General features: G+C 49.4%; 9 protein-coding genes across 9 annotated transcripts; 4 read left to right on the top strand and 5 right to left on the bottom strand.

The window, feature by feature from the left end:
• Window positions 1-276: 276 nt before the first annotated feature.
• On the top strand, window positions 277-1333 carry CTAM01_14014 (uncharacterized protein; the record flags this gene model as incomplete). Its single annotated transcript, XM_060530015.1, has 3 exons — window positions 277-385; window positions 442-1133; window positions 1184-1333. The coding sequence occupies 3 exons, from the start codon at window positions 277-279 to the stop codon at window positions 1331-1333; spliced, it is 951 nt and encodes a 316-aa protein (XP_060375442.1).
• A 219-nt stretch (window positions 1334-1552) lies between these two features.
• On the bottom strand, window positions 1553-2384 carry CTAM01_14013 (catechol O-methyltransferase; the record flags this gene model as incomplete). The annotated part of the gene is made up of 3 exons (XM_060530014.1): window positions 1553-1562; window positions 1710-2302; window positions 2355-2384. 3 exons carry the CDS (start codon window positions 2382-2384, stop codon window positions 1553-1555), a joined length of 633 nt encoding a protein of 210 aa, XP_060375441.1.
• An 8672-nt stretch (window positions 2385-11056) lies between these two features.
• Window positions 11057-12710, top strand: CTAM01_14012 (ammonium transporter; the record flags this gene model as incomplete). The annotated part of the gene is made up of 4 exons (XM_060530013.1): window positions 11057-11155; window positions 11231-11550; window positions 11617-12294; window positions 12356-12710. The coding sequence occupies 4 exons, from the start codon at window positions 11057-11059 to the stop codon at window positions 12708-12710; spliced, it is 1452 nt and encodes a 483-aa protein (XP_060375440.1).
• Window positions 12711-13535: 825 nt separating this feature from the next.
• On the bottom strand, window positions 13536-14365 carry CTAM01_14011 (short-chain dehydrogenase; the record flags this gene model as incomplete). Its single annotated transcript, XM_060530012.1, has 2 exons — window positions 13536-13734; window positions 13791-14365. 2 exons carry the CDS (start codon window positions 14363-14365, stop codon window positions 13536-13538), a joined length of 774 nt encoding a protein of 257 aa, XP_060375439.1.
• Window positions 14366-14979: 614 nt separating this feature from the next.
• On the bottom strand, window positions 14980-16503 carry CTAM01_14010 (peptidase family M28; the record flags this gene model as incomplete). The annotated part of the gene is made up of 6 exons (XM_060530011.1): window positions 14980-15102; window positions 15164-15228; window positions 15281-15727; window positions 15777-15955; window positions 16006-16208; window positions 16276-16503. 6 exons carry the CDS (start codon window positions 16501-16503, stop codon window positions 14980-14982), a joined length of 1245 nt encoding a protein of 414 aa, XP_060375438.1.
• A 708-nt stretch (window positions 16504-17211) lies between these two features.
• Window positions 17212-18910, bottom strand: CTAM01_14009 (cytochrome P450; the record flags this gene model as incomplete). Its single annotated transcript, XM_060530010.1, has 5 exons — window positions 17212-17648; window positions 17754-17856; window positions 17914-17990; window positions 18021-18683; window positions 18736-18910. 5 exons carry the CDS (start codon window positions 18908-18910, stop codon window positions 17212-17214), a joined length of 1455 nt encoding a protein of 484 aa, XP_060375437.1.
• A 689-nt stretch (window positions 18911-19599) lies between these two features.
• CTAM01_14008 (cytochrome P450) lies at window positions 19600-21450 on the top strand (the record flags this gene model as incomplete). Its single annotated transcript, XM_060530009.1, has 3 exons — window positions 19600-20008; window positions 20074-20885; window positions 20947-21450. The coding sequence occupies 3 exons, from the start codon at window positions 19600-19602 to the stop codon at window positions 21448-21450; spliced, it is 1725 nt and encodes a 574-aa protein (XP_060375436.1).
• A 682-nt stretch (window positions 21451-22132) lies between these two features.
• CTAM01_14007 (uncharacterized protein) lies at window positions 22133-22540 on the top strand (the record flags this gene model as incomplete). The annotated part of the gene is made up of 1 exon (XM_060530008.1): window positions 22133-22540. The coding sequence occupies one exon, from the start codon at window positions 22133-22135 to the stop codon at window positions 22538-22540; it is 408 nt and encodes a 135-aa protein (XP_060375435.1).
• Window positions 22541-23173: 633 nt separating this feature from the next.
• On the bottom strand, window positions 23174-23905 carry CTAM01_14006 (methyltransferase domain-containing protein; the record flags this gene model as incomplete). The annotated part of the gene is made up of 2 exons (XM_060530007.1): window positions 23174-23418; window positions 23485-23905. The coding sequence occupies 2 exons, from the start codon at window positions 23903-23905 to the stop codon at window positions 23174-23176; spliced, it is 666 nt and encodes a 221-aa protein (XP_060375434.1).
• Between the last annotated feature and the right edge of the window lie 146 nt (window positions 23906-24051).

Raw genomic sequence — 24051 nt, 5'->3', positions numbered from 1 at the left:
TCCTCGAGAGCCTGACGAAGCTGATCTTCGGTATATTGAGGCATTATATATAGAAGAAGACATGTGCAAAAGATGAGCCCATTTGGACGCGAATTGAAAATGTTGTGATAAAAGGAGGTTGGGGGTGGGCATTGGGTTGTGGTGGATTTTCGCGTTTTTGTGGGTGCCAGAAACAGGGGGGTGCCAGGAAGTGGGTATGTTGACTTACAGGAAGATGTAAGTAATGCATTGTTATAGTTCCAAGATTCAACCGGTAAGGGTTATGCCTCACTACCCATGACATGCAGAATACTAGCAAACTGGGACAACGAAGAATACGGCCTGGTCGGCTCTACCGAATGGGGCGAACACCACCAGGATGATCTAAGCAAGAACTGTGTTGCCTGTAAGTCTTATGAAATGTCTGGATTGTGGGAAAGATAGGAGCTGATCTTTGCTCAGACCTTAATGTTGACGAGTCGACCAATGGTGGGACGATCCTTGGCGCGACAGGTAGTCCTCTTCTTGCAAGCGTGCTTCGTGATGTTACTCGCATGGTCCAATCGCCGATCAACGAGAATCGAACAGTCTATGATGACTGGCTGAGCGACCAAAAGCGAGCCAACCCAGAGCAGGTGACCCCAACCCTCGATCTAATGGGTACGGGAAGTGATTACACGGTCTTCTTCGATCATCTCGGCATTCCATCCGTTGACCTGCTCTTCAATCGGCAGGGAAAGGGTGTTTATCCTTATCATTCCAACTACGATAGTTACTACTGGGTCGAAAATTTTGGCGATATCGGCTTCAAGAAGCACCTTGCGATGGCTCAACTCTGGGGGTTATTGACGGTTCGCCTTGCTGGTTTGGGTAATATTGCGTTCGAGGCAGCGGAGTATCCGAGGACCCTCGCTCATCACTTGGAGAAGCTCAAGGCCAAATATGATAACGTCCTCAGCTTTCATGCTCTGAGCAACGCAGTCACGCATTTCAAAGACGCCGCGTCTCGATTAGACGCGATATCGCCACTCAGAGTCGCTCCAGGAAACATGCAAGTTGACAATGAAGTCAACAAGGCCTATCTCTATCTTGAGCGGCAGTTTCTTTTGCCAAAAGGGGCTGGGTTGCCTGGGCGGGAGTGGTATCGACATGCTGTAGGTTTAAGTCTGAGGTCCCCGTTGTTCGTGTTCTAACATCCTGGCAGATCTTTGCACCAGGGCTGTGGTATGGCTATGACGGAGTCATCTTTCCCGGAGTTGTGGAATGCTTGGAAGATGGTAACGACGAGGGTGCTGCTGAGTGGCTAGAAAAGATAATCGCTGCCATCCAGAGAGCCACATACAGCTTGCTATAAACCTGCGAAGAAGTACACTATCGGTTTGAAACATTTCAATACAACATTCATTCAAAGACTTTGCACGGAAATTCCCCATCCTGGCCAACACGCCTGGGGCAGAAAACGCTTTGAATGTTACAATGATCCATTCTATTGAAGTCAACATCAATGACATTCCTGAAGCATGGCAATCAATGGAAATAATCTCAATTGACAATCAAACGACGATAGTTACCTCTAGGGCTCGCTATTGATTAAGTCAGCAGATGGCAGCAATCAGGATTCCTTAACATCACTCACTGGCCCGTGTGAGGTACTCGAGTTCGGGACGAGATGAGTTTTGCTTTGATATCGTATAGTTCCAGCGAGTTCCTCCACGTTGCCTCTCACATACTCGAGGTACTTAGGCGCACCGGGAATGTCAGTATTGTCTGCCAATACAACTGATCCCTTGTGAAGAACTCCAAGTTCCTCACAGAGCTTCAAATCTGGAAGGTAGATGTCTTCCCAGTGGTCGAAGAAGACTGCATCAACACTTTCGGTCTTAAGATCTCCGTTCTTCACAAGAGTCTCCAACGACTCTGCGCCTGGTCCGTCAAGGACAGTGACAATGTCGCTCATACCAGCTAGTTTCACAACGTCTCGTGCAATCTCTGCTAATTCGGGGTCGAGCTCGAAACTGTAAACGCGAATGCCACTATTGTCGCCTGGATAAAAGTCTCTCAGCATAGCGCCCCATGCTATCGCCGAATTGCCAACGAAGCTTCCAAACTCGACCATCAGCTTTGGCTTTGGGCTCATATCTGCGAGAGCGACTCGGGCCAGGTTCATCTTGGTTTCACGGAATATCATGGGGAGCTTTTCGGTGTTGGCAAAGTCCTCTATGAGTCGCACAAGTTCCCAAGGGTTCTCTTCGAATTTGCCCTCCGGTAAAGCGGATACATGTTTGTGCAAAGCAACAGCGCGAGCTTTGCAAAACGATTGGAACTAAGTCAGAAAGCGATTAGCATGCTTTCCTGTGGAATAAGATGTAGCTTACGTCTTTGATGTTATGATAAGGATGGGCCATGTTCTTGAATGTGTTCTGAAAAGCGCCTTTATCTTTTCTACGGCACGAAGCAAGTACTATGTCTCAATTTAACTATCTCACTTTCCCTGATGAGACATCAGTACGAGAACCTTTTATTCCATCTAACATGACTCCATTCGGAACAGCCCCACTAACTTAGCATTTCGGTTCGCTCCAGAGCGGGGCTCTTCCGAACGTCGAAACGTTCAGTCACCAGAATTACGGTGTGTCATCTGAACTTTTATTGGATGGAGCGACACAACATCGTACTATACGTTGCAAGTGGCGGCCTTTATGACGCGGCAAGCTCATGCGCCCTACAAACATACGCCTTATGAGAGCCTCGTTGTCCGAGGCTCCGAGCCGCTGACTTCTGATCTATTTCTTGGCGACATTGGCAACACTATGGCAACTCGCCTTGGAGTCAATCACGGTCGTCGGGGCATGTGTCAAAAGCTTATCAACACGGCCTTCAGTATATTGCAAACCCCGAGATCAAGGGTTCTATTGATGACTAAATTGAAAGTCGCAGGCCCGGTGGTGTTATCAGGTCTTAGCGTAAGGTCAAGGGTCAACCCTTTTACTCGATGCTGTACCAAAAGGCACTACGGAGCTGTATTAGTTACATGAAGTAAAATTGATGAAATTAGTGATAACAGCCTCGCTGGGTAAGCGATAGACTATCAGTAACTAAGTCAAGTCGCCATCGTTAACCTTACGCTAAATTTGCACCATGCCTGTTGGAGTTTCGTATTCGCGGAAAGACATGGTAGCCAGGGTTCCGGAAGACTCCTATCAAGTCGATGATATCTCAACGCGTGATCGTGTACGTTTGTTATGAGTGAAGTATGCGAACGAAAGGGCAGGACAATGTCCCGCCGTTGATAGTTTGGTAAATCATAGCGAAGCTGTCAGCTTCGGACTGGTTTCGATGTCATGACAAAGCGTTCTATCATCAAGACAATCATCAGGCAGGTTGAGCTGACTTTCATATGACTGTGTATACATCTCAGTCAAGGCCCAATTCCATCAGTGACGGCATGTTTTGAGTATCACAACGATTTCAGGTATAGAAATATTGTTAACCTGGATGAGAGGAACTTGATTTCCTATTCATACTGGGAACCAAGATCATTAGTAAAATGCCGCTGGGCTGAATGAAGACTTCATGATCATCTTTTACAGCTTGATATAACTCACTTAGGATACAGGCGCATCATCGGAGCAAGAGATAAAGTGTTTATGAAAGGCATGCATGAGAGCAACGATGCTTTGAGCAGGGCTTACAGCCCAGCGAACTCCTCCCCCTACCTTATGTTGCAAGCATGCCATCCATCATTTACCACTCATGGGGGATTTAAGGCCTAGGAACAAGCTAACGTATAAAACTTCTACGATCCAGTCAATAGATGTATGAAGACAGCCTCTATCTGGTATTAGAAATTGTGAGATAGTTCAGGTGAACTTGTTCTCTTTTGGTTGGGACAAGATGCTGCGGGCCGGTGTTCGAACTTTTCGACTACATCACACGGCAGAATCTGGACTTATTATAGGAAATTGGTTAAGTGTGGATTGCTTTCGTGTACTTAGTCTGGCATGGGGATGATACTCGTTGCCTCGTACATCATGCCCTTCGAGGCCTTGGGCCCCAGGGACCGAACTCTAGTGGCTTTAGGTCCCATTTCTGTCACCTGTAGGCCACAGCTCTCATATTTACAGCATTTCTATAGGCATATGCGTTATTCAGGTTCTCCGAATGTGGAATCATTGCTGGATTTATTAGACTCTTGTCAATTATTGTATGTAGGGAGAGGGAACAAGCCATGAGAATATTGGGTCATGAGGAACAGCATCCCGAGAGAAGACAATGGATCGCCAGCCTGACACGTATCATTATATCGATTGTTGCAACAAGTCATCAGAATCAACCCTGCAAGTGACTGCATCGAAATTACTTGATGGCACCGTTCGTCAAAATTCATCTTCGACCTAGTCCCAAGAGTCAGGATCCTCATATCGTGTCGTCCTGATGGGAACTTTAACAGCTTGTTCTCAAATGTGCAGGGGCCAGGTTTACTGGCAATCTAGGGTTTGGCAGTCCTGTGGAAAGTGCTTCAGTTCTAGGCACCTAGCTTAAACCCAGTCTATTGTGTTTGATGGCTATGATGCATATAGGTGGTATCCATCGTTTAGTCGTGGTGATATTGCGAGGCAATCATTGACTGGGTGAGCACTTCACTCATGGCCTATCATGTTGGCGGACATAAGAAGATCTAAGAACTTGGATACGGCTTTTCTCTCGCCAGGTGAGGATATGCCGAGGGCAGGGTGCTGATTGGTGGCTAAGGTGTGTTGTAGAGTCGGGTTTGAATATGAGGCTCTTCGTGTCTCTCGAGTTGCTATTGTGATTTCGTACTGGTTGTATAATTTATTGCTCGCGTATGACTTAAGGACATCTCCCTTGGTAGGTTTCGACGTGAATGACTGAAATTTCCAAGGCCGTGAGTTGAAGTAGAAAGGTTGGAAACCGGCGTTTATATAAGTATGAGTGAATGTTGCTGCGCCCGCAGCCACGCGAAGGGTGAGCGCCCGTCCATCTGAAGAACAGACTATCTACGGATAATCGGGGGCGCTTGGGCGCCATTTGATGTCAAAATGAGAGAGAGAGCGCCCGCAAAGACGCAAGTCAGCGGGACAGACCCAGGCGGACGGGACGGGAGGAGCAGGAACAAAGTTGATCTACTAACTCTAAAGTTGCCGTGCGGCCGTTTGGCGATGAACGGCAACCTTTGCAAAGCATGAAATCTTTTCAGACCAGGGCAGATATGAGACATGTCCAAATCACGTTTAAAAGTTTTTGATCGACCATCTATTTTGTTCCTCACTCTCATGTAAGTGCACGATGTGGAGCAAGTGGGACGGATCACCTAGAAGCCTGGCGCCCAATGGGTCAGATGAATGAGAGATTGCGAGCTCGCCAGTGATGGCTCATGAAGAGGGAAACGACTTTGACACCAAGAGTCTGAGACTGAGAGGCCGCGCGTGTGACACGTACATACGAGAGTAGTTCTTTATCAGTACTTTGTACAAACGAAGGGGATTTGACGCTTCATGCTAAATACCGTGTTAGCCGGTATTTCTTGGCGAATGCAATGGGAGCGACTAGTCTAGGGCGGCATGATTTGAGAGACGAATGGAGATTTCGGATATGAATGGTTAGGGGTATGATGAGTGCTGCAGGAATCAGGAATGGCGCTGGTTGCTGATAAGGCTGCAAGTCAGCAGACGGACTCTGATTATCTCTGTATCATTAAGGTAGATGTCCACAAGCAAATGGGAGAAGCTATGAAGGTCACTCGTAACGAGCGATCAGCTACTTAGTTGCATGATGCGGAAGCGAAACACTGAGTCCGAACATGAAATAGAGGTGAGAACAATAAGGTGACGACGACGAACATTGGCGCTTGATTTGAGAAGCTGTGTTAAGTGTGTGAGATGCCAATGGTGAGAGATTGAAGGTGAGGAGAGTCGTCGTCGTCTATCAGGTGCCCCGTTTCGGTCGTTCGTTGGAAGACGGAAAGGGAAAGAGGGATGGGGGGACCCCCTGCAGGGTCAGACAAGGGTATGGACCGTCCCACTGGTGCCTGCCTCGCCTTATCATTGCCAAGATGACGCTAGCATCCTCAGCCCCACTGTGCCGAAAGATAAGAGGAGAAAGCCAATCAGAAGTGCGGCCATTCAAACACAGGAAGAACCAACCTGGCTTGCAGCTTCTCCAAATGGCTTCGTCTGCGTGGCCACTGGCCAGTAAGGTGCGGATAGATTTTGGTTCTTTCCATGGATGCAAAGTTCGTTCCCACAAGGCAAGAGCAAACGGAGCAGCAACGCATGCTCCTTCTAGCGTTCCTTTCCTTTGGTTATTGGTGTCCATTTCATGCTCATTTCGTTCCCGCCCAAAGTGTTCCGGAAGTGTGCAATTGCGACAGCCTAAGGTACCTAGGTACAGGTACCCCTCGAGGTACGTATTCACTGAGGTACTGGGGACAGACTCCGAAAGGATGCTACCTACCTAAGGTAAGGTAGGTAAGGTGAAGGAAAGAACCTTAGTCAGCACCGGGTTTTCCAAGCCCGCCCACCGCCCACCTTCACTCCTGTCCACGGGTCTCCCACTTCAGACCAGAAGTTCAGGCTCAACTCTCCTGCGCATCAGACGAATGCTGCCACAACCACATGGGCAAAACCTAGACGCAACCAAGGCACCCTCTCAATGCTCGTGCGAATGGGACGCTCCATCAATGTCTTGGCTCGATGATTCTCTGCTCCATCGGGGTGATAATGACGACATATCGCCCATCCCAAGAGAATCTGGGGCATATGGCTCGTTGGCTCGTCAATGTGAGGGATCATCGAATCCCACCATCATGCTACGACCGCCTTGCACTTCTCACCCTCTCCCGCCCACGATTAAAAACGCCACGGTAAAGAGCTAATTACTGGCTCTGACTCCACGATAAGAGATATCCGTCATCTACTTGAATTTTCTTCTGTCTGAGTAACAGCAGTCTCCGCCATAGCAAGCAGCCATCGGCAAGCCAGCAATCTCGAATCCCCACCTCACCGTCAACTGAACTTGCGCACCAACAGCGATTCATGCAACACCTGATTCAACGTCTTCATTCGCGCAGCTTTGCTTTCATCAACGCTTGTCAGACGCGCTACCTCTATCAGGCGTTTAACCCTCGGCTTTTAGGTGTTGCAATTACCCACGGCGCATTTCCGTCATGGCCTTTTCTTCTATCAACTTATCAACCAAGGTAGCCCGGTTTCGGTGCCGTCTTATCTCTTGGTGGACCTGAAGGATTTCCGACCTTTCCCCAGCGGCGCAGCATATTCACGGAACAGCAAGGTGAAGGATCAAGGACAGCCTGTGAGCCTTTCCCGATTGCATCCGATTGCATGTGTCGTTTTGGCTTCGCGCGGTCTCGCACATTCTGGCGGACTGGAAGCGGTGCAATCAAACCAATCTGGGCTTGTTCGAAGCCCCGCACCGCAACTACTCATCTTGCGAGAACGCTTCGATCAGGCTTGAGATTAGCGACTCGGACTACATACTGTTGATGGCCTGCAGATTCTCTGATAATGTGCCAGACCACCGGACTAGCACCACCACCCGAGTCATCGCTCGCCATGTGGGTGATTCACCTTTCGCTAGCGTCACCGACACGTTCTTCAGCTCGAAGACTATCCATCCGTTAATATACTTCGTGCGGATACACAAACGAACCAAGTTTGACTTCTGAGACGCAGCTGACGATGCCGGCCCCCCGCGTGCGATATCGGGCTTTCTCAACCATGGAGACCCCTCTAGCCTCTAGGTTGTCTTGTCACCGTGTCGCTTTGACATCGGAGTCTGAGCATTTTTGAAGGACGCCTCCTTCTACACCTTTCTTCTTCTCCGACACCATGCAATCGGGACAAACAACGTTCACCGCGGGAAAGCGATACCGCCCGCCAATCATCCGTGGCCGTTTCTTATTTGACTCCCATGTCGTATCGTATCCGTGATAGCAGCTATGAAGATGGCGTCGAGCTAGTCCTGTCAAAATCCAACGGCGGAACACCTTAATTTCTGTCGATCGGCATGCTGCAGCAACTTTCACAACGTATGGTTGCGACGAGTTAAAACGACTTACAATGGCATCGATGTCTGAGCCACCATGCCCCATTCTCTAGGGACAAGACATGTGGCTGGTGCTGCCTGTTGCGCAAAGCACCCATGACCCATCCATCCATCCGTCCATGGGGGGTCACACTCACAGAAGTCGTGTGTAACTGGGTCTCAGCTCCCATCAACCACCAAAATCTCCCTTGGTCGCCTGAGGGAGCCCCTCAATACGCCCTGAGCTTCTGCTCAATTTCTCTAACTAGAGGGCAATATTGCACTGTTTAACTCTATCGTTTTGCATTACTAGAGGATTGCTATAGTACATATAGACGCTACCCTACCCTCGAATTCCGTACTATTTAACCTTAACCCTTTTTATAAATTACTTATTCTTTTCTCTATTTTACCCTCTCCTTTATTAAAAAATTATTAAAATCGTAATTTTAATAACTTATTAATAAATTAATATTATTATTTAAAAATAAATAACTTATACTTATATATAAGTACTAAGAGTTTTATTATTATAAAAATAATAATAAATATATTAAAATACTTAAAAAAGCTTTTTAATAAATTTTTAATACTATTTAAAATAATAATCCTTAAGCTATAAAAAAAAACTAAGGTATTATACTAATATAGCCCTATCCGTTTTATTAATATTAATAATACCTTTTTTAACATAAAATATATTAATAATATTCTATAACTACGTTATTATACTTTTTAAATTATATTTAATATTAATAAGAATTTTAATATTATTTTTTAATTTATTTTTTAGTTTTTTTACTAAAACTATTATTATAAAGTTAGTTTAGTTATTAATATTTTAATAAGTATTTTAATTTAATTTAAAAGCTTTTATAGCCCTTAAAAAGAGGCTTTTAAAGGACTTATAATTAGACTTTTTATTTATTATAAATAAAATTATTATAATTAAAGCTATAATATTATAAGCTTTAATAATAAATAGTTAATAATATAATTATTATTTTTTATAGCGAGCTTAAAAAAGTATTTTAATTTAAGTACTAAGTAGGTATTATATTATTTTATTAAAACTATATTCTTATATTTATAACCTAAAAAGAATTAACTTTCTTTAATAATAAGGTACTTAGAGGGCAATATTGATTAAACAGAAGCGCTATGCAGCGTATCTGTACGGATACGGATACCGCCGGCTTGATTGCCAAAGGTCTTTAAGAACGGTGCATCTATCCCGTTTCGCAGCCATGGACCAAATCGCCCCCACACGGCAGCGGCCAGGGAAGGTCGGAAACTACGGGCTGAACACGACGCGGGAAATGAAGTGGCTACAGATTGTCAGATAATACAGCTTACCTACCGAGTACGAATGCGTTTGCTCGACTGTTGCGCCTCGCTGATGCGATGCGTTTCTGCCGTTGCGTTGCTGAGGCACAGCATGCGTCTTTCCTTTTGATCCTCATCTCGAATTCCCTTGATCGCCTGTTTCTTGCAGTCTTGGCTCGTCTCGGGTCCAGAGACGTCACGTCTGTGCCGGCGTGTATGGACCTGGTTGCATGCCAGACCACCATTGATGCTGCACTGCGGCCTGCAAGAAAAATTGGAAAAACTTTGTCCTGGTCTGAAATGTTGCATCCAATGTTAGCAAGAGCAGCAAGCGGAGGGATTGCCCTGCGGCTCAACCGGCCGAAAAAGATCCCTCTCATTTGCCCCGTGCGACAATGAACCAACAACATTGGGAATCGGGCAATGGGCACAATGTGTTTGTCGCTGGCGAACACAGCATGGCTAAGAGTTGATGGTCTCCGGACGTGGGCACTCAGTGGGCGGGATCAGCAAAGCTCAAGCCATCTCTTGGCATGACACTCTATTTCATCTGCTCGATTCTTGACATTCTCCACGTCCAGCGTCCAGCGTCCAGAATTCCGAGTCCCAAAGCTTCAGGCCAGATACACACCGTGGGCCGTGGCAGACTCCAGAGAGTACGAATACCTACCTACCTTACTTAGCGTCCGTAGGCTAGGTAGGTAGGTAGTCCAACGGACGAAGAAACGTCTACGGTACGCTAGCGGCCAGGTTCTGCCAAGAGACATGGCTCCCTGAAATGGCTTCAATTCGCCTTGAGCCGAAGCCCCCGACCCTAGACATCCTTGTCAATCTCCTTCGACAAACCCCGGCCAGTCTCCAATTCCTTATCAGTACCCACAGGTTCCGACGGCCCACTCGATGCTAGACGACATGGGATGGGGGGGAAAGCCCAACCAGGGTCCTCGGAGCATGTGGTTCAAGTACATGTACGAATTCCACCGACCGTGTTTGTATGAAGCTCTCGCGATGAGGGCGTTCTCGTACCACCACCATGCAGCTATGCCAGTAGAGGGACATGCCCAACTTGTCTTGCCGGAGACAGACGAGGATTTGGAAGTCGCTCCAAGATACAACCCTCGATTTCTGCCACTAGACACCCTCTCATGCCCTTTTTTATGCTTTCCTCCCACCCCTTGGCCCTGCACTTTTGGTGTTGCCCGGCATAGAAGACTGGTCAATGAGCGACCTCCCCGTCCCAACGTACTGACATCCCATCCTTCATCTTACCCGCGCCATCGGTCTGGGCTGCTCATCCCTGCCGCCTTCGGATCCATCCAAAGATACTGCAGCAGCAACTGTGCTCCGTAGTGGACTTGGCCATCTGTACGGAGTACTCGTAGGCTCAAATATCGGCCGGCTCACGACGAGGGGCCGAAGGCAATGCCCCGGTTTTGCTTTTCTCAATGTTGCTTTTGGGATTATTTAGCCTGTCCATCCCCGGCGTAGACTTCTGCGTTGCGTCCATTTCCCCCTTCCTTCGTTCCCTCCCTTCCCTGTAGCTCTCTTCACTCACTACTCTCTCTTCGACGTCTGTTCGCCGATCTCGAGGCAGGCAAACGTTGAAGATTCCCGAGGACGCGTCCGGACACCGCGCACCGAAATCACTACCCATTGACCGCTCACGCGCCGGCGCGCAACCGTCAACATGTCTGCCGGTCTCTACGCCATCCCCTACAATGGCACCGAGGGCGAGGCCGACGCCGGCTACTCTGCCGGTGTTGCTGACCTCAACGTCTTCTATGAGGTGAGCTCATGTGATACCCGCCGTGGCCCAACGACGACTACCTCATACATGTTGTTGTCTAACATGGTTGCATAGTCTGGCGACCTGGCCTGGATCATGGTCTGCTCGGCGCTCGTGCTGCTCATGATTCCCGGTGTCGGTTTCTTCTACTCGGGTCTTGCCCGTCGAAAGTCCGCATTGTCTTTGATATTGATCTCGATGATCTGCGTGGGCGTGGTAGGATTCCAATGGTTCTTCTGGGGTTATACTTTGACCTTCTCTCACACCGGCTCCGTCTTCCTCGGCGACATGTCAAACTTTGGTCTCAAGGAGGTTGTCGCTCAACCCTCTGTCGGCTCCACCAAGATTCCTGATATTCTCTTTTGTCTGTACCAGGGCATGTTCGCCGCCATTACGTGAGTCTACTCTAATCTGGCGCGAAGTCTGTGACCTCGATGGCGGCATCTGACCATACGACATAGTCCCGCCCTCGCTCTCGGCGCTATTGCTGACCGCGGCCGCATCCTCCCCGCCATGGTCTTTGCCTTTATCTGGGCCACCATTGTCTATGACCCCATCGCCTACTGGACCTGGAACGGCAATGGCTGGCTGTTCATCCTCGGCTCCTACGACTTTGCTGGTGGTACGCCCGTTCACATCTCCTCTGGCGCGGCCGCCCTTGCCTACTCATTGATGCTGGGCAAGCGCACCGGTTACAACAGCGTCCACGGCCTCCCATACCGCCCTCACAACGTCACCCACGTCGTTCTCGGAACCGTCTTCCTCTGGGTCGGTTGGTTCGGTTTCAACGGCGGTTCCGCTCTCGCCTCCAACATCCGTGCTGTTATGGCTTGCTTCAACACCAACCTTGCTGCCGGTGTCGGTGGTGTCACCTGGATGCTCCTTGACTACCGTCTGGAGAAGAAGTGGTCCACCATCGCCTTCTGCTCTGGCGCCATCGCCGGCCTGGTTGCCATCACCCCCGGTGCTGGTTTCGTTACACCCTGGGCTGCCGTCATCTTCGGCATTGTCGGTGGCATCGCCTGCAATTTTGGCACTAAGCTCAAGTTCGTGCTTGGCATTGACGACGGTCTTGATGTCTTCGCCGTCCACGGAATCGGTGGTATCTGCGGTAACATACTGACCGGTATCTTCGCTGCGTAAGTCTTGCTACCCTTCCTCCGAAAATCACCCGCAGAACATTGTTCTAACATGCCCCAGCTCCTACATCGCCGCCCTCGATGGCGCCTACACCGGCGAGAGCGCGATTGCCGGCGGTTGGATCGAGCACCACTACGTCCAGCTCGGCTACCAGCTGGCCGGCTCCGTCGCCGGTTTCGCCTGGTCCTTCACCTTGACCTGCCTCATCCTCTTCCTCATGAACCTCGTTCCTGGCCTCAGCCTGCGTGTCAGCGTCGACGACGAGGACCTTGGCCTCGACGACTGCCAGCTCGGCGAGTTTGCCTACGACTACGTCGAGGTCACCCGCCATGTTTCCGACATTGCGCCCAGCAGCAGCCATGACGGTGCCCCCGGCAGCTCCGCCCACAGCTCATTGCCTGAGAAGACTGTCTAAGTCTTTGGACAATAGAACTTTTGCAACTATCCATCACTTACAGATTTCGCTTGACCGTCGGAAAGTACATCGACGGCTGGAAAAAAGGGGAAGGCAGTTATCGTCTATAATACTCTTGTTCATATCTGCTTTGATACCAACTTGGCACTCGCTTGCTAGATTTACTATTAGTCTTTCCGTGGAACAATTCACGACATCATCTCATAACGTTCATAAACAGCCGCCCTCTCCCTGAAGTGTTTCTACGTCAGTTACTCCAAATACTCAAGTTCGTGTATTGTGTACCCAAAGTACCTGCATCTAGGTCCTGATGGTGTGGCATTTTCCTGAAAATTCTGCCTCGCCTGCCTCGGCGCCTGGCTGTAATCTCACCCACGATCACACCTACCCGTTGCATCGTTCCAGAAAATTCTCACTGCATGTGCGCACAGCTGCCGGCGTAGCATCTCAGGACTCATGCTGCCACCTACCAACTAAGGTATGGTAAAGCTATGGTAGGACAGCCGCTGCTCCTTGTCTCTCTCGGAAAAAGAAAGGTAGCAACGCTTGAATCCTTTGCATCCTTCGCTGCGACAACGCACCAATTGCTGTTGAGCATTCCAAATACTCCGAGACAGCAGCACAGTCAGCACCCAAAGATAGTTTTGCAATGGGCAAGTAGTATTTCACGATCCCCCTGACATTGGATTCTTAATGCTGAGTGAGTGACCCTGACTACGATTCGTCCGATCTCATCTTACGCCCTGTATTCTATTCCTCACCCTCTGACCTCACACATTCGACAACCTCTCCCTCGAGTCTAGTCACACATTCGTACATACTCCATCAAGGAATTGAACCACCATCGACTAACCAAGCCTGCCCGGTGACATACGAAGACTCATCTCCTAGCAAAAAGGCAATGGTCGTCGCCACCTCCTCAGGCTGCCCGACTCTCCCCAAAAGCGGCTCAAACACGTCTGCCCCGGTCTCTGTGGTCTTGGCCGCCAGCGCCGTTCGTAGAATAGGCGTATCGATTGCGCCGCTGCGTTTCTCGTCAGACAAATTTTCCTAGGTTTAATGCAGACAATTGCAACTTACGGGCAGATAGCATTGATCCTCAATCCCTTCCTCCCAAACTCCCTCGCCGCACTCTTGGTCAAACCAACAACAGCATGCTTACTCGCCGTATACGCCCCATGATACTCCAACCCGTAGTGCCCCGCCACGCTCGACACGTTCACAATACTCTTTCCCTGTCCCTCCTCCGCCAGTGCAGGAATCTCGGCCCTCATGGCGTTCAATATCCCCCTCGCATTCACGCCCATCACGAAGTCCCACTCATCGTCCTCAATCTGCGTCACCGTCGCCAAGTTGCCCTGCCGCCCAAGCACGCCGGCGACGTTGGCCGCACCGTCCAACGGTCCGAGCTTCTCCACCGTTTCCGCGATCCACGCCTCCACGGCTTTGCGGTCCCTCACATCCACGACTCGCGAGTAGACGTTGTCTGCCCCGTGGAGCTTGCTGAGATCCGCCGCGGCCGTGGCGAGGAGGGGCTCGTCGACGTCCGATATCGATACTCGCGCGCCTAGGTTGGCCAGGTGCTTCGCTGTCGCCAGGCCGATGCCCGATGCTGCGCCCGTGATGGCAATGACTTTGCCCTTGAGGTTGCTCATGTTTGTGGTGTCAGGCTTTGGCGTGATGAAAATGTCTTCCCCTCCGTAAACAATTAGCTATTGTGGTCGATGAGGCAGGGAATGTTAACCCCTCAGCGGGCTTTTGATGTCTTATCCATAATTGTGCATCTCCGCCTTGGGGCATGGCACGCTGAGTAACATGCTTTGAGCGTTGGATCGGCCCACTTGTTGTGGTCACTGCCGAGCTATCTAACAGCGCCGCCCGGCCAAAGTGGAGCCGTCCGGACACTCATTGCCGGACGTGACGGAGCAGCCAACGCTCCCGCCCCCCGGGAGCCTTTCCTTGCGTCAGCCATCTGGGAGATTTCAACAATCTTAGCGAGCTTAAGAGTGGCCTGTATTTGTTCAAATTCAACGGAGAACGGAGCATCGAAGAAGAGGCGACTCGCGCCCCAGTAGCTGCAACAAATGTCTGTGGGAGTCCGTGTACGCCGATTCACCAATGACCATGGCACGTGGGAAAGTCATGGACAGATATGGGTTCCATTGAGACATGCTTGTAATTCTATCATTGATTCATGGGTGTGGGGCATGGCTTGTCAACCATTATTCAAGCCTTTTGCATCGTCCTCAGCGTAGCAAGATCCTGATGGTTACATTAGATCGTCGCTTGGTCTGCCTAACTTGGTTACGTTTGCGTTCGAGAGAACCTCAAGAGCTGCGAGGCTGAATTGGAAATGGCGTTCAAGCGTTTCTTTCTCGATCGTCTCCAATGTCTGCAATCAAGATTAGTACCCGACTTTCGGCGTGGCTATAAAAAGTTTCGGTGGAACTGACATCTTTATCAGTGTGAATTCTGTCGTTGCCGATTGGGTCACGATCGGCAGTAATGAAGGCCGCAGCTATGATACCATCGTCAACTAAAATCAAGCAAGAAGGAAACGTCGCGCTTACGGTACTTGTTATTGTGAGCGCTTGCATGATCGGAACAGGCGTAACCGCAAGAAAAGCTCAGTGTTGCGATGCCGCGCTGCTTCGCAATGGTGCGGAGGACATGTGTGAGGCGCGGGTCAATTTTGTCGCCACCAAGAGATACTTTGTCAGTGGAAGAGAATCCCAGCATATCGTGGTTCAGCATGGCAACCACCGTCTTGTTTTTGACCTTGTAATCGTAGAAGATCTCTGAAGAGCCAAGCAAACCGACCTCTTCTGCGGCATAGAAGTGGAACTCAATCGTGTTGCGAAGAGGCTTCCAAGGCTCGGTTTCCTTGTGACTCGTCTTTTCTGCTAGTGTCCGGAGAAGTTCAAGTAGCACGACCGTTCCAGAAGCATTATCGTCGGCTCCCGGAGCATAGCCACCAGGCTTTCTTGAAATGGAGTCGAAGTGGGCGCCGAAGACAACTGTTCAGGGGGTCAGCAGAGCCATCTAGAAGGTCAAAGACAGGCTCACCGATGTCCGAGGTAGCTCCGGGTAGCTTGGCAATAACGGAGGGCTGCTTGGTGGCGTTATGCGCGAACGCGGCGGATTCGATATGCGGGTTGACCAAGGCAACGATTCTCTCAATACTTTCGAGGATCCATTCGGCAGCTTTCGTGCCGTTTTCCACCCGATGATCTCTGCTCCAAAACCTGCGATTCTAGTCAGGACATGAAGCAAGATTGGAGTCAGTCTTCTTTACTCGGTCATTGTCTTGAGGTGACGCATTGCACGTTCAGTATTGAACGGTGTCGGTTGCTCAGCAGAGGCCATAGATCGACCATCAAGTTCGCCCTGCATCCAATCTGACCCTCGCTGAGCCAAGTCAGCATTCAGGTCGAGTGTGTTGAGGTATTGACTGAAGTCATGATCAGGAGTGGATATCATTTCGAGAACTTCTTCGTCCTGAGGAGATGTCAGTCAAAGCAACTTTTTGAATGAATAGAACCGAGCCGGGTTCAAGAAAGCTTACCTTGATGTCAGTGATGTCGATGAAACGGACACCGCTCTCGATCAACACATCTTTGTCCGCATCGGTGACCCATGATCCAGGATCAGCTGTGGATGTTTTGACAAGCCGAAGGGTAGAATCAGTATGGGCGAATAAGAATCGTGAACCCTGTTGGTGGCTTGGTGCAGGTGAGGTTGCTACGAAGGATGCCAATGCTGCCAAGACAGCAATGTAGCGGGTTGATACCATGCTGGATGTCGCTTCGCGTCTGCGTAGATGGACTGGAATAGTCTAACGGACAGATCAGCAGGCGGTATTCTGATCGGAGATGGGATTGGAAGAACGAGCTCGTGGATGCCGGGTAGTTGTAAGGAATGAACTTTATGTAGAATAATCAGGTAGCGTAACTGCTTTCTGCTCAGCAGGGCGGGATGCAAAATCTCGGGTGGGATGTGTTGGTGATGAAGCTGGTGCAGAAGATTTCGGACGTTGGTGGGCGTTCTCTGCTAGGGTTCCTTGGTACAATGAGACGGAAGCGAGGGCTTCCATTTACTCACATGGAAGGTGAGGCATAGAAAATACTTTCAGTCTTGCCAGACTCGCCATGTTGTTGCAAGGGGAAGGCATCACGTCGTTAGGTACCTTCCATGGCTACGCACCTTGGGCATTGTGCTTCAAATGCGGGCAGGTACCTTAAGTGCGTCAGTTACGTACTGTTCTTTGCAACCGACAATGGCAGGTGCCAGCATCTCAAGTGCCTTCTATACCTAACCACCTCATCCAAAGTACCTACCTAGGATAAACACGCCCTGGCATTGAGTTAAGGGAAAGAACTCTGAATGCCATGAACAACACTACGCTATCTCACGACTTGCTTGGCCAGTTCAACAAGCGGCCAAGAGGAGAATGAGCATTAATATCTCGATGAACATGATTGTGAATGCCATCGTCAATTCATTACTCACGGAAAACTAGGTCTACACTACCTCGAGGCGCAAGTGTGATCTCACTTGCCATGCATGGCCTCGACCTCACAAATTTCTCTACCGAGTCGGGCCCCGTGCCTCTCTTCTCCCAGCCAATTGCCATGGACTCCGAATCTTTAGACATTGGTTCTTGTCTCACTTCAACACTTCTGTATTGTTGAAACACACGAACCAAGACGTACGCCATCTCAGTCAGAGCCAGCTGCTGCCCGATGCATATCCTCGGCCCACCATTGAACGGAATATACGTCCATGGACGAGGTGTCCAAGTTTCCCATCGACGGGGATAGAAGTCTTGGAGTGGATACTTGTATGAATTGAGATCATCTCGCAATTGAAGGATATGCGTGGAATAGATGATCTGGGTACCCGATGGAACTCCTACGGGGTCATTCCCGTCTAGTCCACCTCCACGTGGTAGACTGGTGTCTTTTGAAGCAGCTCTGATGTTGAAAGGTGCGTTGGGATATAGCCGAAGAGTCTCATTCAACACGTGCGTGACGAACGTCATGCTCTTGAGGTCGTCATAAGTTGGTAGACGAGCTCCGGCACCAACGCCCAACTTGTTCTCGATCTCGCGGCGAAGCTCGGCAAGTACCTCGGGACTCTTCGCGAGCTCAAAGAAAGCCCAGGACATTGTGGTTGCAGTGGTGTCTCGGCCAGCGATCAATATCGACACCATTTCATCACGCAGATACCGAGCGTCTCGAGAGACACCAGCGCATGCATGAAGAAGTGTCCATCCGTGGTCTGTCTTGTCTATCTCCGCTAGCTCCGCATCCGACATTGATATTGCCTTCTCGATGCTGGGACCCATAAACTTATCCAAGGCCTCTAGGTCTTTGCGGAATCTGCGGCGCGGAACGAGGAAGTTCAGAGGGCCCAATCGCTCAATCAAGGACTGAGTGTGGCGGATACGCTCAAATGCTTCAAAGACGGCGTCATCCTCTTCGCTTGTCAGAGAATCCACCTGTCTTCCGAGGGAAAAGTCTGCCGATACATCAAGCGCAAATCTGCTTAAGATGTCCTTCATATCCACACAATGGCCACCAGCTAATGCTGGAAGCATATCCTGGATATGACGCTCAAAACAGACGAGGTCACTAACTCGTTGGCGGGTGAAGAGAGATCGGAGACGTTGGCGCGAGGCATGCCAAGCGTCACCGTCAACGTTGAAGATGCTATTTCCCATGAGTTCAAACCAATCTGCTCTGAAGCGCTGACCCTTTCCAAAGTCGCTGAATTGAGTTGCCAGCATGGCTCGAATATTCTCGGGATCGGCAGTGAAAATTGCACGCGACCCTATCAAGGAGACCTCAAACGTGTATGGGTTCTTCTTCCCCTGGCCTGATCGGAGAAACGCGTTATGCATGAATTTGAGGTTTTGATCCTGTAAGGCATGAGTGGTGATGGACCACAGGAAATGCAAGCCGGACAACACGCCTAATTTAGCGTTAGTCATCACGAATAGTAGCTTGAGATTTCGGAAACTAACCAAACGGCGTATATGACTTGTATCTCGACGCGTGCCCTCCATGACGCCGAATCCTCCTTTCTTCCTCAATGAACTTAGCAATCCTTCGCAGGATGACGAGGAACAGTAGCCCAAGGACAAGCCATTCTGTATACGACCCAAGGAAACCATCCTTGATGTGACTGGGTTTGTTCATAGCTGCGAGTGGCTAAATCTTGAAGAGGTAGAGACTGAGCTCAGGGATCTGGTGGGAGATCCGAGATACAGAGGACTAACACCGAGGAAAGATTTTTCTTGACTTCTATAGCCGTTGATCTCATCATCAGGACAATGACGGATGCCAAATCTGGTCTTTTGTCCGAGATACTCGGTCTTGAAAGCCCGGAAAGCATGCAGTAATTTTTTTCTTGCCGATTGCTACTGTCTTATCGAAATAAGAGATCGAAACATACTTTGACAAACGTCTCGGGGAGAGGGGCGAATTGCGAGTCCGCGGTAGAGCCTGAGGTGTAACCAGTGACATAACTAGACCAAAACGGATGATTCTCTTCGAGGAGGATGGCATGCTGAGAATCGGAAAATGTGTTATGGAGTCGACCTTGCGACCATGGGTCAGCCGGCAGACAAAGTTTGATACAATTGACTTCCGGTATTATGCAACATACCTGCGGAACGTAGCGGAACTATCAGGCGACGGAACCAAGGCAGAGCAGGGGCCTCCTCCGGAGACGATTCCCGGAGGAATCAAACCTTACGACGTGATCTGAGTAGTGCGCTACCACTCATAAGAATTTCGCTCCAAGGAAAGAAAGAGGCTTCGTGGACAGCGTGAGGATACATGCAAGAAAAACTGTTCTGAGACTATTGCAATCACCAAACCTGAAGATGTCGAAAAACGGTTTCGTTGCTCTTTGTCTGATTGGGCTCTATACTATGTACACCATATCGTGTCTCATTCGAAACATCATCATTGCCAAGACTATTGGTATTCCGGTTGTCTGGAGCCCCATAAGCCCCTTCAGCCCATTCTGGATCATCCTCAACAAACGAGTTGCACCAATCTTTCAGCGCCTTCCTCTAGGCCTGGGCGATTGGACCACGTACAATACTCTTGATTGGACATGGGTTGACCGGACACATGGCAACTCTCAAGTTCATGACAAGCATGGCGACACCTTCGCTCACGCCACGCCGAGAGAAGTTGAGATTCACACTCGGGATCCTGCAGTAGCTATTCAAGTGCTTCGGAAGCAGGCGAACGACTTTCCCAAGATAAGCCATTACGCCAGCAAGTGTACACTATCTCATGAGGTCAAGTGCTGCTCTTTTTGGCTGACCAATCTTTCGAAGAAATCCTAGACGTACTGGGCACGAGTCTGGTATCCTCCGATGGCCATGATTGGGCTCGTCACCGGAAGGCGACTGTCGCCACTCTGAGCGACAGGACCAATCGTCTCGTGTGGGCAGAAGGCGTCCGACAGACTCAGCAAATGATTCATCATTATCAACACACTTCACGGGGCCTAATTTGCGATCCTGTGGACGATGTCCGCGAACTTTACCTTCATGTCTTCACTAGCGTTTGTTTCGGCTTTACGTATGACTTCAAGCAGCCCGAAAGAGACTGCATTCCAGAAGGACACTCGCGAAGCTACAGGTACTGTCTCCACACCAGTCTCAAGGATATTCTCATCCTTCGGCTGGTGCCAAGTTGGGCTATGAGATTTCCTTTCCTGCCACAGAGGATTAAGAACTTCCGAGATGCTATGGCTGAGATGCGGCAGTATCTCGATGAAATGATCAGTGACTGCAAAGACAAGCTTAGAGGCAGCAGGGAAAAGACGCAGAATGACAACTTACTGAGCTTTATGGTAAAGAGGAACAGAGATTTGGAAGTCGAAACTCTCATGGATAAATTCAAGGATGATGGATCGCATGCCTTACTGACAGAGTCTGAGATTCGAGGAAATCTATTTACCTACTCACTTGGAGGACATGAGTCTTCTGCACATACGCTGACGTTTGCAATCTATCTCCTGACAGCTTTACCAGAGCAGCAAGCTTGGCTTATGGAAGAGATTGATGAGGTTCTTGGTGGCAGGCCAGATTGGAAGTCGCAGGATGCTTTCATGGATATTTTCCCTCGCTTGAAAAGGTGTCAAGCCGCCATGGTAAGTAGGCCTGAATTCACCTCCGGGGCGATTTTCAATATCAAGTCTGACACACTTATAGAACGAGACACTCCGATTGTACCCTTCGGTCACAGTCCTTCCCAAATGCACCGGGTCGAAAGCAACGACTTTGCTTGTTGGTAGCGAAGATCATCGCATCCCAGCAAACGCCAATGTCTTTGTCAACATGCCTAGCATTCAGGTACACCAACCCGTATGGGGAACCGATGCAATGCAATGGAAACCTGATCGATGGATCATGACAAGCGATCACATGAAGGGTCTGGACAGCGAACAACTCAAAGCACCTCCTGATGGCGCTTTTCTCCCGTGGAGCGAGGGGAAACGGGCTTGTCCGGGCAAGAGATTCTCCCAGGTTGGCTTTGTTGCAGCACTTGCGACTCTCCTCTACAAGCACAGACTTGAAGTCATACCCAATGCTGAAGAAAGCCTCGAAAACGCTAGGGAAAGGATCATTGAAGTTGTAAACGACACTTACGCCGTCATGACTGTCCATATGCACAAGCCTCTCTCTGTTAGAATCGGGGTTCTCAAGAGAAGCTAGGAATCAATATAGCTTCAATTTGAACTATTTTACTTATTGCTTCACTTGAAACCGAGTTACGATAACGTAGAACGCCACTTAATACATTCCCTTAGATACAAGTTATATGTAAGTTAATTGTAAGTTAGATGTTAGTAAGTTATATTTTTGAGATAAATGGGGTTTCCCCCCAATTGAACTACTTCGGTGTCTTTAAATCTCCTTGGTTTACGTATGTACACAGGATCAAGTTGCATGTATAGTTACAGATGGTTCTTCAATCGGCGATATTCACTGGATGACTTGCGCGACGAGTACCTATAACGCTACACTAACAATTTTTCGGGGTATATTGTTGCGCTGTTTCTTGCGCTAAATTGAAGACTCTCATTCTCGTTATTATTCTTGGATATACTATTTCTAGGGGTTGGCAAATCTTTTTTCCTTTGTCGCGGCGACTTTTCTGCAATTTACAGCACATCGGCGAAATTGTTCCTCCGACAACTTGGATCCTAACCACCAACCCCTGATAGAAAGATTACGTGAGGCCGGATTAGACTGGATTCAGGCCCGGGTTAAGGCTAGATCGTAAAAGCCGGAGTCAGGCTTGCTCTATAAAGATCGGCTCTTCTCGCCAGTCATTGAATCCTAGGATAACTGAATCGGTCCGTAATCAATCCTCACACGCTCGATAACCCCAAATATGTCAACCTTCATTACGCCTGCGAATTTTGCGGCCACTATTGGGCTAGCCGCAACCATGATGGGCTCCATCGTCACGCTAAAACCAGAACTCGGCATCAAAATGTGGCACTTCGATGTTGCGTCCTCCGAGGATTTCAAGGATCCAAAATCGGAAAATAGGAGCCTGATCTTGGACGAGCTGCGCTTGTTCGCCATACGCGAGTTCTTCATTGGAGCAAGCCTGTTTGCGGCAGCATACTTCGGCAACCACAAGACCTTAGCTGCGATGTGCTTGCTTGGGGTCCCGGTGGTCACTATTGATGGCATTGTGCAGCGGAGACAGGCACCCAAGGCGGATTGGTGGGTTCATTTTGCGTTGGCGCCGGTGTTCGCTGGGTTAGGTGTTGCGTCGTGGAGGCAGCAATGATTGAGTTCGCTTCCCTCGGGGCGCGGCTTTGGGTCATGTGGCGTGCTTGGCATAAAACAGTGTGGTTGAGTCGAGCACGAGAAACTTTGGATCTTTGGTTGAGTTGGCTGAATCTCAAGTTGAAGCACCTACAGAGGGGAGGGTTTTCCACGCGTTCGCGGCGGAAAGATTTGGCTCTCAAAGTCATCAGCCATGGCTCACACACTGTCAGGGGCTGTCGGAGCATTTAAAGCGGGTATATGAGCGCTAGCTTTGGTCATGCAAACTTCTATCTTTAGGCAATGTCCAGGCCCGTTTCCTCCTCCGCTAGCTTATGATCCTACGCTTGTGACCGGAACGACTGAAGTCCTTCTGTTTCCGCCTCTTCTGTTAGTCGCGCTTGTGGCCCTCCGTTCATTGCAGTCTGCGGTGCTGCGGTGTAAACAAAATCACGAACGATGCCCTTGGGAGCCCACAGCCACACCCGACCGATACCTAATAGATCATGTGCTATGGAAGCATCTCGGGCATGTGCGTCTCCTTAGTAAAATGGGGCAGGAAATCACAAAGTGAAAGCTAGATTAAGGAAGGCTCACAACTAAACATTTGGCCTATCAAATCTAGTCAGGTTTCTTTTGTCAATCCTACAGCCAGCTATATACTTCGAGCCCTCGGTGCCTTTGCCTCAAAGAGAAGGGTTGTCCCAACAATCTGCCAGTCTACGTACTTGAAACCGGCCTTGAGTGGCTCAACTATGTCAGCTGCGTAATCTTTGTTATTGTGGAAGACGCCCAAAAGATTGTGCCAGAACATGAGGAACCTTCCAAAAGCATTGTGTTTCACTCCACCGCCCAATACTGTTGCACCAACCAGAACACCATCTGGTTTCAAAAGCCGACCTAGCCCTGCCATAGCCTCTCCTTTTCGCTTGGAACTCCCAGGGAGACAGTGCAACAATAACATACAAGAAATGACGTCGAACTGTCCGTTGCTACCCATATGCAGAGATGAAGGTAGTTGCGAGGTATGGCGATCGCCAAGCACAAAGACGTCAGCTTGAACTGTGTCAACGATGACGTCGGGATGTGCCAGTTGAATGCGGTGTTGAGCCTCGGCTAGAGGGTTTTGATTGATGTCGACCAGAACGATTATCGAATCAGGAGGAAGAGGCGCCCTCTGCATGAAAAAGCCAGTGCCGACGCCGATATCCAGCAGTCTTGCATTAGGTTTGACAAGGGAGGAAATGTGCTTGCTATAGTGACCTGAGAGGACGTCTCTAGGACATCCCCAGGCTAATGGACAGTAGAAGCCGAGGACAAGGGTATCGTAGAGCCATCGTAGAAACAGTGGGAAATAGACAGCGTTGCCAAGGGTGCTTGCAGACATGGTGTGAGGAGGCGGACGGAATGTGGGGAATTGGAAGCTGTGAAGAGATTCTTTCTTGAATCGGTTTCGCAGAGTTGACAATGTTCAGGGGCATCTACTATGATATGAACCCCAGCACGGCAATACTTCGTATGAACAGTTGCTCT

This window comes from Colletotrichum tamarilloi (genome assembly GCF_030869305.1).
Source record: "Colletotrichum tamarilloi strain Tom-12 chromosome Unknown Scaffold_110.1, whole genome shotgun sequence".
Taxonomy (NCBI): domain Eukaryota; kingdom Fungi; phylum Ascomycota; class Sordariomycetes; order Glomerellales; family Glomerellaceae; genus Colletotrichum; species Colletotrichum tamarilloi.
Note: the sequence above shows the minus strand (reverse complement) of the source record. Positions and strands in the feature narration are given on the sequence as shown.